Source organism: Euprymna scolopes, chromosome 39 (genome assembly GCF_053919585.1).
Source record: "Euprymna scolopes isolate OS-2025 chromosome 39, ASM5391958v1, whole genome shotgun sequence".
Taxonomy (NCBI): domain Eukaryota; kingdom Metazoa; phylum Mollusca; class Cephalopoda; order Sepiida; family Sepiolidae; genus Euprymna; species Euprymna scolopes.
The window spans coordinates 61,069,999-61,085,092 of record NC_136520.1 but is presented as its reverse complement, the minus strand read 5'-3'; the positions used below and the strand labels follow the sequence as shown (position 1 = coordinate 61,085,092).

At 38.2% G+C, this 15,094-nt stretch overlaps 1 protein-coding gene across 1 annotated transcript in view; it reads right to left on the bottom strand.

Annotated features, from left to right (window-relative positions):
• Nucleotides 1–15,094, bottom strand: part of LOC145263803 (UPF0415 protein C7orf25 homolog) — a 707,479-nt gene that overhangs the window by 16,620 nt on the left and 675,765 nt on the right. The window contains exon 7 of the mRNA XM_080120866.1: nucleotides 3,878–3,976. Coding sequence (XP_079976992.1) covers nucleotides 3,878–3,976 — 99 coding nt within the window. The remainder of the gene's footprint in view (nucleotides 1–3,877; nucleotides 3,977–15,094) is intronic.

Below are 15,094 nucleotides of genomic sequence, written 5' to 3'. Positions count from 1 at the left end.
TTGTTCTGTCTACTGCGAACCAGTCACCTCTTTGGATTCGGCATTAAATAACCCGAAAAGGGTTGATATGCCGTAAAACAAAAACAACCAACCAACCAACCAACCAAAAGTCACAGAGGGCAAGGTCTAGACTGTAGTGAGGGTGAGAAATTGTCTTGATAACCATCTTGGTCAAGTAGTCTGTGATCATCTCTGAGCAGCCACCTTGGAATAAACTTTGCGCAAATCTGCCACATTTTCAGTTCCTCATGAATAACTGTGTACAGTTCCCACACCTATATCAAACTGTGCACTTATTGTCTCTATAGACACACGACAGTCCTTATCTATGAAATTCTTTATTTGGCCAATCAACTTTGGTGTTCTGATTTTATTACTCCTCTCACAGACTCTCTGCTTTCCTTGACTGTCTTATGCCACTCAAAAACTGATGCTCGATCCATGCAAAATGGTCCAAAGGCAATCTAATGCATTCCATACGTTTCTATGGCATTTTTCTCCAAGTTTAAAACAATTCTATTGCATACCGTTCTTCTAAAATGTTCTCATGTTCCGATTGTGTTACAATATTTTTTATTGTAATGGCGTATGATCCCGCACAGTCGGGAGATTATTTATAAACGATGCTGCTAGGAACTGACAAATTGAATTAATTTACGTTCTGCTACCAACCAATCAGAAACCAGAATTGCTCCATAAATATTAAACCTTTCTGTAGTAATTTCGCATATGTTTTCTTCGTGTCAACATGGGAAGAATCTTTTGCTCTGTGCATTCCAACTCGAGAACTGTCTACTGAGAACTAGTCACCTCCCAGGACTTGTGTAGAACAACAAACCATCGGAAACTGTTCTGTCTACCGCGAGCCAGTCACCTCCCAGGACTTGTGTAGAACAACAAACCATCGGAAACTGTTCTGTCTACCGCGAGCCAGTCACCTCCCAGGACTTGTGTAGAACAACAAACCATCGGAAACTGTTCTGTCTACCGCGAGCCAGTCACCTCCCAGGACTTGTGTAGAACAACAAACCATCGGAAACTGTTCTGTCTACTGAGAACTAGTCACCTCCCAGGACTTGTGTAGAACAACAAACCATCGGAAACTGTTCTGTCTACCGTGAGCCAGTCACCTCCCAGGACTTGTGTAGAACAACAAACCATCGGAAACTGTTCTGTCTACTGCGAGCCAGTCACCTCCCAGGACTTGTGTAGAACAACGAACCATCGGAAACTGTTCTGTCTACCGCGAACCAGTCACCTCCCAGGACTTGTGTAGAACAACGAACCATCGGAAACTGTTTTGAAACTAGACATGGCTTACACTTTTTGAAATTCATCAATTGTGACAATCAGGCTTAAGTAGGATGTATTCCAATATCTGCTGTAGCTGTTCATTTGAATTTGAAATCATAAAAATTGGTCAGGCATCTCATAAGGTGTATAGTAATGACATACTGAATTTTCAAGAGTCTATGACAATTTTAAATGCCTGTACAAAAAAGTCTGGAAACTTATTAGAGGCACTTATATGTATCTCCGTATTTCTTATCTGCTCTTTCCTCTATTCCGCTTCTTATTTCTTTACGTTTTCTTTTTTTCTGTGTTCTTTATTTATCTTTCTTTTTTAATGATTGCCACAACTTTTTAACGATCCTCATTATCAATTTTTTGTTCGGTTTCGATTCTAGCTGATGGCATTCAAATCATATTTTGTTTTTAATTTTCAAATTATGACTATATATTGGGTACAATATGATATAGAATAGTCGATAGAGAATTGAAGCTATAATAATAAATGTGAATTCTGCTTGGTCTTTGGGCCGGGATCAAAGTGTAGTATCTGTTCCGGCAGATGCTGCAAGCTATGACTAGCTATGACTAGCAAAGACCAGATGTGGGGGCAACCCCACATGTCTGACCTTTAACCAGCTCCCATTTCCCACCTCTCGGGAGCTGGTCCCCTTTTTCCCTTCCCCCTCCCTTCACTCCTCACATTAAAAATTGGCCTTGTGCCTAATTTGCTCGGTGGGGGAGCAAATAAATACCATCTGTTCCGGCAGATGCTGCACTTAAGATAATTTGTACCAGTCAATGGAGGGGAAACCCTCTATACTGGGACAATTATTATTTTTGGTAACCAGAGTGCCCCCTTTTTGCCTACTTTTAGGGGAGCTGGTTTTTACCTCACATTAAAAACGGCCTTGTGCCTAATTTGCTCAGTGGGGGAGCAAATAAACACCATCAAAGTGTAGTATCTGTTCTGCAGATGCTGCAAGCTATGACTAGCTAGGACTAGCAAAGACCAGATGTGGGGGCAACCCCACATGCTTGACCTTTAACCAGCTCCCATTTCCCACCTCTCGGGAGCTGGTCCCCTTTTCCCCTTCCCCCCTCCCTTCACTCCTCACATTTAAAATCGGCCTTGTGCCTAATTTGCTCGGTGGGGGAGCAAATAAATACCATCTGTTCCGGCAGATGCTGCAAGCTATGACTAGCAAAGACCAGATGTGGGGGCAACCCCACATGCCTGACCTTTAACCAGCTCCCATTTCCCACCTCTCGGGAGCTGGTCCCCTTTTTCCCTTCCCCCTCCCTTTACTCCTCACATTAAAAATTGGCCTTGTGCCTAATTTGCTTGGTGGGGGAGCAAATAAATACCATCTGTTCCGGCAGATGCTGCAGGCTATGACTAGCTATGACTAGTAAAGACCAGATGTGGGGGCAACCCCACATTCCTGACCTTTAACCAGCTCCCATTTCCCACCTCTCAGGAGCTGGTCCCCTTTTTCCCTTCCCCCTCCCTTTACTCCTCACATTAAAAATTGGCCTTGTGCCTAATTTGCTTGGTGGGGGAGCAAATAAATACCATCTGTTCCGGCAGATGCTGCAAGCAAAGACCAGATGTGGGGGCAACCCCACATACCTGACCTTTAACCAGCTCCCATTTCCCACCTCTCGGGAGCTGGTCCCCTTTTTCCCTTCCCCCTCCCTTTACTCCTCACATTAAAAATTGGCCTTGTGCCTAATTTGCTTGGTGGGGGAGCAAATAAATACCATCTGTTCCGGCAGATGCTGCAGGCTATGACTAGCTATGACTAGTAAAGACCAGATGTGGGGGCAACCCCACATGCCTGACCTTTAACCAGCTCCCATTTCCCACCTCTCAGGAGCTGGTCCCCTTTTTCCCTTCCCCCTCCCTTCACTCCTCACATTAAAAATCGGCCTTGTGCCTAATTTGCTCGGTGGGGGAGCAAATAAATACCATCTGTTCCGGCAGATACTGCAAGCAAAGACCATATGTGAGGGCAACCTCACATATAAGACCTTGGTCAATGTAGGGGAAACCTTTCATACCAATTGTCACTAGCCAGCTCCCCTACTCCCCGGGGAGTTGGTCCCCATTTCCCCTTCACTCCTCACTTTAAAATCGGCCTTGTGCCTAATTTGCTCAGTGGGGGAGCAAATAAATACCTCAAAGTGTAGTATCTGTTCTGCAGATGTTGCACATAAGTTAATTGGTTGTTGGTTAATGTAAGGGAAACCCTTCATACTGAGACGATTACTATTTTTTTGGATACTGCCAGAGTTCCCCATTTTTACCCTTGTTTTAGGGGAGCTGGTTTAACCCCACATTAAAAACGATCTTGTGTCTAATTTGCTTTCGTGGGGAAGCAAATAAATGCATAAAATATATAAACATATTTTACGACCAGGCAACGCTGGACGCCACTGAAATGATAAAAATTGGTCAGTCATCTCATAAGATTTATAGCAATAACATACTGAATTTTCAAGAGTCTACGACAATTTTAAATGCATGAACAAAAAATAATGTCTGGAAACTTATTGAAGACATCTTGTATTATGACTTGCTTACCTTTTGTTGTTGAGATTCGGTGTTTAATGGCTTTGCTGTTTTTTCTTTCATTTCAGTCAAGGCACGAGACGCATGGAGAAAAACTGAGAATGACACACCCTGGAGCAGGAAAATAAAATGCATGTGAAGAATTTGGTTTTAATAAATACTAGCAGGACCTGTGGGAAATTCCACAGGGGACTCATTCATATGTAATATATTGATGTTGGCATTCTGTAGATGTTCAGTTTCAATTTCCACAGGTCCTGCTAGTTGAGTTTAAAAACAAAACAAAAAAAATTATTGCGGCATTATGATAAAGAGGGAAGGAGAGGAAGTGAGAAAACAAGTCAATCATTCTACTTCCTTTTTAATTCTCTTTTATGACTTGTCTTAGTTTAATTTAAGCAACAATTTTTACTAATTGGTCCGCCAACAAAAGGAGGGTGGACCTGTAAATTCACTCTTGTCTGTTCGTCTGTCCACACTTTTCTCAATAACTACGCCTTGGAATTTTTTGAAATTTTGTACAAACATTAAACATGATATGAGTAAAAAAAGTAACAGAACGGATTTTCCAGGAAAACTCAGGTTGCCTCCCCTACGGGTGCCTTTCGGGTTAAAATGACTAAAATTGACACTTTTGTGCTTATTAAAAGAAATTGATGCCTTGGATTTTTATAAAACTTTCTGAAAAGTTGTAACTAACTGATTTCTATATAATTTTGTTTGTCTATACTTCACAATAACTCTTGGGTGTGCCCCAGGGGCTCTTTTAGGGCTAATAAAAGCACTCCATTTTTGGAACTATTTTACCATATTTGTCCAAAATTTTCTGTGTATGTCTATTTATTAGCAGTTTTGCATGGTACTGAACTCAAATTTAAATATGTTAAGACCTTGGGGACTTTTGGGACTAAATGGGAGGGGCGGGGGCAAATGATGGACTTTGTCATTTCTTTTTTTTGCATGGTGCAGAGCTCAAATTTACTTATGTTAAGGCCTAAAACTGCACCGTTTGTTCATTTTCAGCAGGATTTGACGCCCCCTGGGGACTTTTGGGGTTAAATGGAGGGAGGAGGGGGCAAATACTGAACTTAGTCATTTTTTATGCCTCATTCACTGTGCACTCACGGGGGATCATGCATGCTTCACTTTTTTTTTATTGAATCACTTTAACCAATCACTGTTTGATATAGACAAAACGATTGCATACATATAGAAAAAAATTAGACATTTTCGCCCGTTAAAATTGGCAAAAGTTATAGTGTATTGACTTAGAAGGAATGCTTTATGCCAAACTTCTAGAGTAAATGTGGTATGTGTTGTGTCTGTATCAATAACAACACGAACGCAGAAAGTAAAGGTAAAACAAATATATTAAGACGAAAAGATAATACATATTTACAAAGGTGCAGTTGTACTGCAGTTGGAAGATTGTCCGGCAGAGGGCGTGTTAAAGTCTTTCATGGAGCAACCGGCACATGCATCTTGCCTATCCGGCGTTCGGACACAGCTCCCCGGTCTTGCTGACTTGATACCTTTATCTATTTCTTGTTCACCCACGTATGCTAATTAGTGGGCGTCTCCACAACAGTATGTCTTAGAAATTTGTCGATATTAGTCAGATTTAATGAAGATTCCAACAATTTTGTCCCTTGAACGATATGTGAAGAGTTGTCTGCCTTGTCTGGGAATAGGTGACGTGTCATTTAAGCATTTGAATAACTCAGAGTTACCTCCCTTTGATTGTTTGTATAAAAAAGTGTTTTACGTGTGATTGCTCTCTTTGTGCCTCATCATTAGGGCTATGACAACAGCATATTCTTTTCATTGTTTTGACTTTCGATCGAATATATATCCGACACAGTTAATTAACCTACATCAATCTATATAAAAGCATATAAGATATCAACGGACACACACTCGAGTCAAAACAATGAAAAGAATATGCTATTGTCATAACCCTACTCATCAGACGTGTGTGTATGACTAAAACTGTGTAGAAAACTAAAAAAAAAATGTTACATTGTAATTGATTTATTTCTTTTTGTCAATTGTTGATATGACTTCCAATATGAATTTTATTTAAAACAAGCAAGGTATGTTTTTTTTTTGTGTGTAATTCATAATTAACTATCAAAGGTGATTAATTAACATACAATATTGTGTTTACTGATCCCTAATTGTGAATCAAACAGATACCATAATACTTAGTTTACTGTACCTTATCATAATAGAGGTCTATACAAAATTTCAGGCAGATTGGTCTGGTGGTTTTCAAGAAAAAGTGGGACGAACAAACAAAAATATGATATAGATGAGACAATAAAACTACAAAAGAATATAAAATTACAAAGTATAGCACCAAATATTAATTTATTATGAAATGAAAAAATAGTTACGCAAATAAGGTATTAAAATAACTGACTTTGGCTCATTTGTATATACTCTATATATGCAGTATTTCAAAACATTATATTATTGATTTAAATTAAAGTAATTCCGAGACATTGAATGAAAATAAAAAAAACTTTCACATTCGGATATTCACCATATCTCCCCCCCCCCCGTTTCCTGCTTTCTTAATCATTTTGAATCCCTATAAACTGCCACTAACTGTTTAATAACTGTTTTGGTGCAAGTATATTTATAGTTTCTTTCAATGCATTAACCTGAAAAATTTATTGCACATTTTGCAAACCTCTTTCCTCTGATGAGGAGAATTGTATTTTTTGAAACTCCAAGGAATGTACTTGGCCTTCGGGACAAGATCAAAGTGTAGTATCTGTTCCGGCAGATACTGCAAGCTATGACTAGCTATGACTAGCAAAGACCAGATGTGGGGGCAACCCCACATGCCTGACCTTTAACCAGCTCCCATTTCCCACCTCTCGGGAGCTGGTCCCCTTTTTCCCTCCCCCCTCCCTTCACTCCTCACATTAAAAATTGGCCTTGTGCCTAATTTGCTCGGTGGGGGAGCAAATAAATACCATCTGTTCCGGCAGATACTGCAAGCTATGACTAGCTAGGACTAGCTATGACTAGCAAAGACCAGATGTGGGGGCAACCCCACATGCTTGACCTTTAACCAGCTCCCATTTCCCTCCTCTCGGGAGCTGGTCCCCTTTTTCCCTTCCCCCTCCCTTGACTCCTCACAATAAAAATTGGCCTTGTGCCTAATTTGCTCGGTGGGGGAGCAAATAAATACCATCTGTTCCGGCAGATACTACTAGCTAGGACTAGCTATAACTAGCAAAGACCAGATGTGGGGGCAACCCCACATGCCTGACCTTTAACCAGCTCCCATTTCCCACCTCTCGGGAGCTGGTCCCCTTTTCCCCTTCCCCCTCCCCTTCACTCCTCACATTAAAAATCGGCCTTGTGCCTAATTTGCTCGGTGGGGGAGCAAATAAATACCATTTGTTCTTCAGATGCTGTACTTCAATTTCTTGTTCTCTGTCAGTGGAGGAGAAATCCTTCACGACTGAGACAATTTTTATTTTTGTTCCTTTTCTCCACGTTAAAAAACGACGCTGGTGTCTAACTCTGTCCCATGGGGAGGCATTGTAAATAGGAACTCCATGGAATAAGGTCTTTCTTGTTTATTTGTACTCCTTGTCGGATAATTAAAATTTTTTATACCTTCTTTACAGGTCTATGTTTTTTAGAAAATTTGAATAAATTTCCAATAATAAGATATATATATATATATATATATATATATATATATATATATATATATATATATATATATATATATATATATATATTAGGAGGTATATTTAGTAAAAAAACAGGAGGGAGTGCCCAATACTTTAGTAGAGCTAAATATGTTTTTATTATTATTTTTATTATCATTTCAAAGCAAAAAAAAAAAAAAAACGAGGTTGAAATAATAAAAACACACACACACACACACACATATATATTGTCTAGCAGCACTCATGAGTTGTGATACAACGAAACAGTACTGTATGTCGATGACTACAAATTTATTTTAAGCCAAACCTCTTTGGGTAGAGCACTGTCATAAATAATCTCACCCGACCATCTACGGCAACACATCAAAGGCTGTAAATGACGAAGTTCTCTCGGATTCTCTCTCCTCTGATCTCGAGCGCGTGGTTCAGTGGGGGAAGATGTGGCTAGTTACCTTTAATGCATCTAAAACCAAACTCCTATCCTTACATCATCAACGCTCTGATCCCCAGCTGGCATCAATTGTGATGGATGGCTCTCGTCTGGGTGAGGCCCCGTGTTTTGACAAGCTTTTGGGTTTGACCTTTACTCCTGATCTGAAATGGAACACGTACATCAAGTCTGTTGCCAAGGTCGCAGGAAAGATGGTGGGATCCTTCTACCGCTCCAGAAGATATCTCACTACTGATGCAATTCTCTATCTATATAAAAGCCAAGTACGGCCAAGGATGGAATACTGTTGCCATATCTGGGCAGGAGCTGCCAAAAACAGCCTATCATGCCTTGACAGAGTACAAAATAGACTTCGTGGTTTAGTGGGGGATGCCCTTTTCTCTACCCTGCAACCTCTCTCCCACAGAAGAGACGTTGCGAGCCTATCCTTGTTTTATCGTTATTTTCATGGCAGATGCTCGTCTGAACTCCAATCCCTGGTCCCCCCTCGCCAAACTTTCACGAAAAACACCCGTCTAGCTGAATCCACTGTGAAAAATTTCCCCCACTCTATATCTGTGCCTAAATCAAAACGCGGATTTCATGAGCAAAGCTTCTTTCTTAGAACTGCACGCCTGTGGAACTCTGTTCCGTCTGCCTGCTTCCCTCCGGACTACAACTTGGATGTCTTCAAGTCTAATGTTAACAAATTCCTAATGAACCACCCCCCTAATTAAACACTTCATAAAATCTCCTCACTAACGTGATGTACTTGCAATAACCCTTATCCCTGAGTGGCTTCCGGGCCTTGATAAGTGGTGATCACTGTGTAAAAAAAAAAAAAAAAAAAAAAAAAAAAAACCTCTACTTAATTGGCTAAAAAATGTGAAGTTCACTGTTTGTTTGTAAACACGTGGTTTGAGCACTATAAAAGTTGTGGACAGATGTTTATTTAAAATAGACATTCGTGGACGTTTTTTGTGGGCACCACTCCCATAGGTTGATGGGTAGAACTGCCAACTGTCAATGCGATGGTTCTAGGTTCAATCCTTGGCTTGGGAGAGGTATAAGACTAGCGGCACTGATGAGTTGTGACACAACGGAACAGTACTGTATGTCAATGACTACAAATTTATATATATAAAAAGGTGAGAAAGTATTAGACATTAATTTGATGAAATGCTTAGATATTAGTGATGAGATGATTCCATTATTTTTCCTGATTTCGATACGTTTACTTTATTCCAATTTTTTAAAAATCTCTAAATACTTAGCTAGAGTTGTTTATTACTGTTGTAAAAAACGATCTATAGATTTTAGTTTCTCTGATAATTTAAACAAAGAAAAACATTTATCATTTCATCATTAGTATCAAAAAAAACAATTAAAAGAATCGTTTTTGGAATCAGAAAATTGGCACAATTTTTCTGATTCCTATACCTTAAAATGTTCTGATTTTTCCAATCGTCCTAACACTAATATATTATAAAAAGGTGTGAGTGTGTGTATATATTGCCTCTGAAGCATAAAGGGATACTCTGGTAAGATTAGACTTATAGGATAGGGAGTTGAGCAGCAAGATGTTTACATTACATTTAAATTTCTGCATGTTGGTACTGTTGGGGAAACAGGAAGTACGAAATGAATTCCAAAGGCAAATTACTCGAGGGAAGAAGCTATCAGAGAAGCGATGGAAAATTAAGTTAAAAAAAAAAAAAAAAGAATTAAAAGAATCGTTTTTGGCATCGGAAAATAGACACAAGTTTTTCCAAATCTGATTCCGATTAATCCTCCCAATACTACCAGATATGCAAGAAGTTCAATTGTTTCTATGGAAGTATATACACAGATATGAATCAAATAAACAGGCATCTCGCCCCCCCCACCCACCTCACTAACAAAAAATAATTTATACTTGATTAAAGTATATATTTGATATTAATATTTTTACTAATCATAAGTATCCATAATCAATAAAATCCAATAAAAGAAGAAACAGGCGATTTTGACCAAAGTTAACATTTTATACAGCCTAACATCACAAGTGCATTTGAGTGCACACAAACCAAAAAGCCCAGCATATAAAATCAACAGTAGGTTCTTTGATATGACAGGGGTGCGTTTGAAATTTTATTTTTACTTTACTGTCCCACCTTTAGCTGTCTTTCTGCTAATTTAAGAAACTTCATGTTCAAAACTCGTCAGGTTAACTTTTCAGTCGACTTCTGTTGAACTACCGAATTTTTTTTTTTTTTTTATCACACTAGAATTATCATGTATAAATTTTACATGTCCACAAGTAAATTCGAATAAGAATGAGACATTTTTTTATGTAGTAATAAAAGGCCGCTAAATTCGTAAACGTAACACATTATATTCAGTTGGGTTATATACAAAACTAGCGGGAGTACCAGGCGTTGCTCGGGTGTTTGGAGATGTAAAAGTAAAAAAAAAAAAAGTGTTAGTAGGGAGGGAAGCTCGAACCCGAAGGCGGAAAAGAAAGTGAAAGAAAACGTGACATCTTACCGCTATGCTACGGAGCCATAGAAGTGGAAAGCATTGAAATGCAGAAATGAACGTTGGCTGAAGGCCAGTTAAGCTTTCTGCTGTTTCATTTATTTGTTTCCCCCCCCCCACGATGAATAGCAATTGTCTAATATGAAGGGTTTTCCCAACATTGATCAAAGCTAATCGCTTTCAAGACGTCCCAGCACGAAAGGCTGCTGACGCCTTTGCATTGGTGAATTTTGCTTTATTCATACGGGGGGAAAAAAAAAACGAACACACGAGAGGCTGGAATAGCGGGAATTTTATAAAAGTCAATCAAAATAAATCTACAGACGATGTCCGTTCACAAATCATAGATATTACAATCTAGGGAGCATATAAACAGTTGTAAACAATAATAAACCTATCGAGACCCTCCCCCCATCCCCAAAAAGCCTTTTCTAGACATACAAAAATGCATGCGCCACTTTTGCGTTTTATATATAGAGACTAGTCGAGGGGGTACAAGTGCTTGTAGTTCATCAGAGCATTTACCATTAAAATACTATTGTACATATACTAGTCTTTCATGATTACACAGCCATCTGTGTAGATATTTGACTTTTGCATTTTAAACTATAATTCAAGCTATTATATATAAAAATAATTTCATAACATCAACAGTAGGTTCTCTACAGTGCAATTTAAACTACAATGTATTGTGGGCTGTCATTGTGGGGAGACATATAAAGCTTTCTCCCAGTGCACCAAGATGGGTCCCCAACTAGACCAGGCAATCAATCGATTTGATTGAAAACTGGGTGATTTCACCGATTTTGATTACAATAAAAATATGGGGAAGTGAAACATTCATTGATCATCATTCTATCCCAGGCAACGTCGGGTCTCCCTGCTAGCGTATTATATATCACCATTAAAGTATAGCATGGGTGAAAGAAGTATTAAAATTCTCAGTATTAGAAAAGTACTGTATTATAGTTCGATTTGAAGGTTAAATTAATCAGTGTCAAATCACTGCAAACCTCGGGATTCTACTTTCCACTGTAGACTGAGTGATTGTCTAGTTCATCAAAAATGGAAAATAATCGATATTATCTCACCTAGATCGATCAGGACCTTTCATTATTAATGATAAAAAAGATCTCTTTACTCCTTTCAGTGTGAACGTGTCTGTGTGTTTGTGTGTCTGTCTGTGTACAATTCCCTACGCAATAACTCTGTCAATCTTTAGTCTACAGACTCGAAATTTGATATACAGGGTACTGAGATTTGGGAAAATCTATGTGATCGGTTTTCGGCCAGAAATTTGGCTGTTAAGAGGTCAAAGTTCAACGATTTGACTTTTGAGAATTCTACCAAACTCCTCCGGCAATTTCGGGTCTACACACTTGAAATTTTAGATATAGGTTCATTGGATATGGATCTAACTTAATAACTTGATTTTAGCACAAAACAATAAATTTTAAGGGGTCAAAGTTAAAAAAATTGACCGTTTTTTTTGGGTTTTTTTGTTTTTTTTGCTCAGCAGACACCTTCAAACACCCAGGCAACGCTGGGCACCCATGCTAGTATATATATATACACACAGACATGAAAGTAGTAAAGAGATCTTATATATATATATATATATATATATATATAGCATAATCACATTGACATGCCTGTTATCGTCAGATCAGCGAAGTTAAGCAATGATGATCCTGGCCTACTAGATGGGTGATCATTTGGGAATACTAGGCGCTGTATGTGCTCGCTGCTTATCCCAGTATGTTTTTCAGTCGTTCTGAATTTCTACTTGTCATAGATATGCGAGCAATTACATGAAGGTTAACTAATTTGCATGTTCCTTTGAAAAACGAGCATTCATTAATTATTCATTTTTATGGTTTCTTATTAGATCATTGTTTTCATTTCACTATTACGCTTAATTCGTTTTATGCACGTTTTATGCATATTTTCTACATTCTGCATAACTGCATAGAATTTACAATGATTTAAGACAAATCTATGTATATACATGAGCAGAGATGCTGGATTATCGTTGGGCAATGCCGGAATTTTTGAATGGAAATCCTAGATATTGACATGGAGATGACATCAATGGTCAAACAAAGAACCGATGGAATTCGGTCAATATAAACACATACACAACAAAGAAGAAAACAAAAAGGGACGAGTCGAGCAGACACATGTGTGATTGCATTTCGTTGCCAATCAACACCTCCACCCTCCGTCACTGAGTTACTTGCCACAAGCTACGAGTTGGAATGTCAAAATAAAGACAGTGTTTTCATTGCAGATTAGGGAAAAATGCAGAATAAAAATGATACATTTGCTTTCTGTGCTCGTCCGTAATATAACAGTTTCTTCCCGTCTGTAGAACACTATACTACTGGGCTACTTTTTAGCTGTCTACAACATGCTCATTTTAAAGTTTAATGTTAACAAATTCAAGATTTTTGACTAGTCATTCAACATGGTTATTTTCAGGTCCAATATAAATAAATTCTTTTTAAAAGCCCTCTTAAATAATCAAATTCTGTCTAGTTTGCCTAGTACTAGCAGATTAGGTTGTCTGAAGATACTTGCTTCCTCACCAAAAACATATTCTTGTTTTCTTTCCCTTTGGAAAACTCAATCATGTTCTGCAAAGCCAAAAAAAAAAAGCCAATTTTCCTCTGAAAAAACAAAACCACCAAACTAAACATAATGAATAAATATTTGAAGATATGAAGGACTTGAAGCATAAAAGCTTAGTTTCCAAAATTACTGGATTCGGCATTAAATAACTTGAAAAGGGTTGATATGCTGTAAAACAAAGGAACTAAACCTATGTACACAAGTTCAATAATGGTCTTGAATCCTCTAGGTGTTGTCTTATCTTCCATCTGAGAAACTTATTAACCCTTAACCTCGAGTGGCTTTTGAACCTTGATAAACGATGACCAACTATTATATGTATATAAAAAAAAAACATTCAATCGCTTCAAGATTTTAAATTCATTTTTATCACGTCAGAAAAAAAAAAATATATTCATACCGGAAGAATAATATTGTAAGAAAAACATTGCACTTCTTTGGGAATCTACAGAATTTATTAATGCAATACAATATATGATGAGAAGGACCACAGGCTTATACATCTAAGATTACAGTCTAATTTTGTCTGGTTTGTTACTGAGAAAGTAGTGGTTGTAAACCGCTTATGACACGATTTAATCACGTTGACACACCGGTTCCCGCTGGATCACCGAAGTTAAGTAACGTTGAGCCTAGTCAGTACTAAATGGGTGACCATTTTGGACTTCCAGGTGCTGTATGTGCTCTCCGCTTATCTCGGCATTGTTTCCAGTCGTCCTGGTCTTCTCCTTGCCACTGGACTCAAACAGTGCCGATTCATGGGATGTGTGGTTAGGGCTGCGCAACCCTTGCCTCACAATTACACGCGCAACTGCTCCTACAGGGGGTATCCTTTGTCTTTCGAGACTTAACGGAGGCATCGATCGATGGATCGATGACACAATTGGTTAAGCACCAAATTTTCAGATAATAAAATACTTGTTTAACGTTTAAATGAAAAAATCATTTACAATACAATGCAATACAATATACAGTGAAAAGGAATATAGGCTTATACACTCGAGATTACAGTCTCTCAATACACATCTCTAGATTTGTAGTCAAAACAAAGCGGGTGATTCCTCCACTGTTTGTCTAGTCTGGCTTTGAATGTACTGAGTGACTCTGCAGATATCACTTCTTCCGGCAGCTGGTTCCACTCGTTCCCCAGACGTTGAGAGAAGAAGCATGCTCGAACAGACACAGCTGTCCCCTTCCGATGTCATGTCGCTGCTTATCCAAACACAAGGAATATCCACCGGTTCTACACTCTTATTTTTCTTACTTGCAAGCACTAAACTGTTCCTATTTACAATGCCTCCCCACGGGACAGAGTTAGACACCAGGGTCGTTTTTTAACGTGGAGAAAAGGAACAAAAATAAAAATTGTCTCAGTCGTGAAGGATTTCTCCTCCACCGAAAGAGAACAAGAAATTGAAGTGCAGCATCTGAAGAACAGATACTACACTTTGATCTTGTTTATATATTTTATTGCTTTTAAAATTTTGTAAATACAATTAAGTAAAAAAAACAAAAGATTTTCAAACAACAAAATTAGGCACAAGGCCCTACAAGAGATTGGGGAGGGGAAGGGTTCAGGGTCGTTGTGACTAAAGTGATTAAAAGTAATAAATGTAGACTTTGGAGTCTTACTCTTGACTGGCAACATTTACCAAAATACCTCATTCACTCTATGGATCTTAATCTAACTAATAAATCCCCAGCGTTTAAGAATCAAAACCATATTTACAATTTATAAACAGTTGTCTGTGTGTTTGTGTATGCATCTTTTTTTTTTTTTTTTTTTTTTTTAAATTTTGTGTGTGCATGTGTGAAAAAATAAAGTTCAATTTCATTAATAAATAAAAAAAAAAAAGTTTTTGAATTAAGAAAAGGATTGCTCGTGGAGAGGGGAAAACTAAATAAAAGTGTTCATATCAAAAACAAAAAATAAATCCTACTGGGTTGTTAGTGAGA